The following is a 1233-nucleotide window of genomic DNA, read 5'->3' as shown; positions in this document are numbered from 1 at the left end:
TTCGAGTGCACCGAGTGTGACAAAACGTTTGCGGCGAGCTCTTCACTTCGAGAACATCTCAGAAAGCACACGGGAGAGAAGCCATTTGAGTGCACCGAGTGTGACAGAACGTTTGCGGTGAGGTCTTCACTTCGAACACATCTCAGAACGCACACGGGCCAGAGGCCTTTTGAGTGTAACTTGTGTGAAAAGAAATTTGCGACGAGTAGTGCTCGGAACTCACATATGCCGATGCACACGGAAGAAAAGCCACACCAGTGCACAGTGTGCGAAAATAAATTTGCACGTTCTCGACAATTGAAACTTCATGAACTCTGCCATACTGGGGAGAAGCCATTTGAGTGCTGTCTGTGCAATAAGAAACTTGCAACGAGTATAAGTTTGCGTCATCATCTGCGGACCCACACAGGAGTGAAGCCATTCGAGTGTGCCGACTGCAACAAGACATTTTCGGTTAGGTCAGCTTTGCGTTCACATAGCCGTACTCACACAGGAGAGAAACCACATCAGTGTAAAGTCTGCAGTAAAACATTTCGGCACAGTTCAAGTCTGCAGAAGCATGGCCGAACGCACACCGGAGAGAAGCCATATGCGTGTACCTTGTGCGAAAAGAAATTTTCGCAAAGTGGGCATCTGAAATCACACCATCGAACTCACACTGGAGAGAAGCACTTCGAATGCACGGTCTGCGGCAAGAAATTGGGAAGCGATGATTCTCTGAAAATCCATCTTTGGACCCACACGGGCGAGAAGCCTTTTGAGTGTACGCTCTGCGACAAGAAGTTTGCGAATTCTAGTTATTTGCGTGCTCACCTTGTCCGCGTCCACACATGAGGCATTCTTTGTATGTACCGGGCGCTGCTTATTTTTGCGAACCCTTGTGAACAATGTGAACAGTTTTGACGTCTTTTTTTCGTCAGTGTCTTATCTATTGTACGATCAAATTGTGTTTTAGATGATTAAACTTATTCATCAACCAGTACGTGCGCGTTCTGCATTTGAGAGAGACTGAGGTGGAGTGGGGCGGGCACTGTGGGCGAAAAAGGACACGTTAGGCGCTCGAAACTCTTTCCTTGCAGAATTCGACTTGTTCCTCTTGTCCTATCCTAGATAGCCGCAAGGACTCGAGCCTCTACACCAGTCTATTTCTTTCCACCGTGTGATACACACGGAAGTCGCTGGTTCGAGTCGCCACGTCATCTGCCGAGAGGCTGAAATTAAGGGTACGCGGCA

The 1233-nt window shown here is 48.3% G+C and overlaps 1 protein-coding gene across 1 annotated transcript; it reads left to right on the top strand.

Annotated features, from left to right (window-relative positions):
• The first annotated feature begins 6 nt into the window (after positions 1-6).
• On the top strand, positions 7-976 carry LOC127750943 (zinc finger protein 26-like). Its single transcript, XM_052273680.1, has one exon. The coding sequence runs from the start codon at positions 226-228 to the stop codon at positions 832-834; it is 609 nt and encodes a 202-aa protein (XP_052129640.1). The 5' UTR covers positions 7-225; the 3' UTR covers positions 835-976.
• Positions 977-1233: the final 257 nt, after the last annotated feature.

This window comes from Frankliniella occidentalis, unplaced genomic scaffold (assembly GCF_000697945.3).
Source record: "Frankliniella occidentalis isolate FOCC.00 unplaced genomic scaffold, Focc_3.1 Scaffold292, whole genome shotgun sequence".
Classification (NCBI taxonomy): domain Eukaryota; kingdom Metazoa; phylum Arthropoda; class Insecta; order Thysanoptera; family Thripidae; genus Frankliniella; species Frankliniella occidentalis.
Note: the sequence above shows the minus strand (reverse complement) of the source record. Positions and strands in the feature narration are given on the sequence as shown.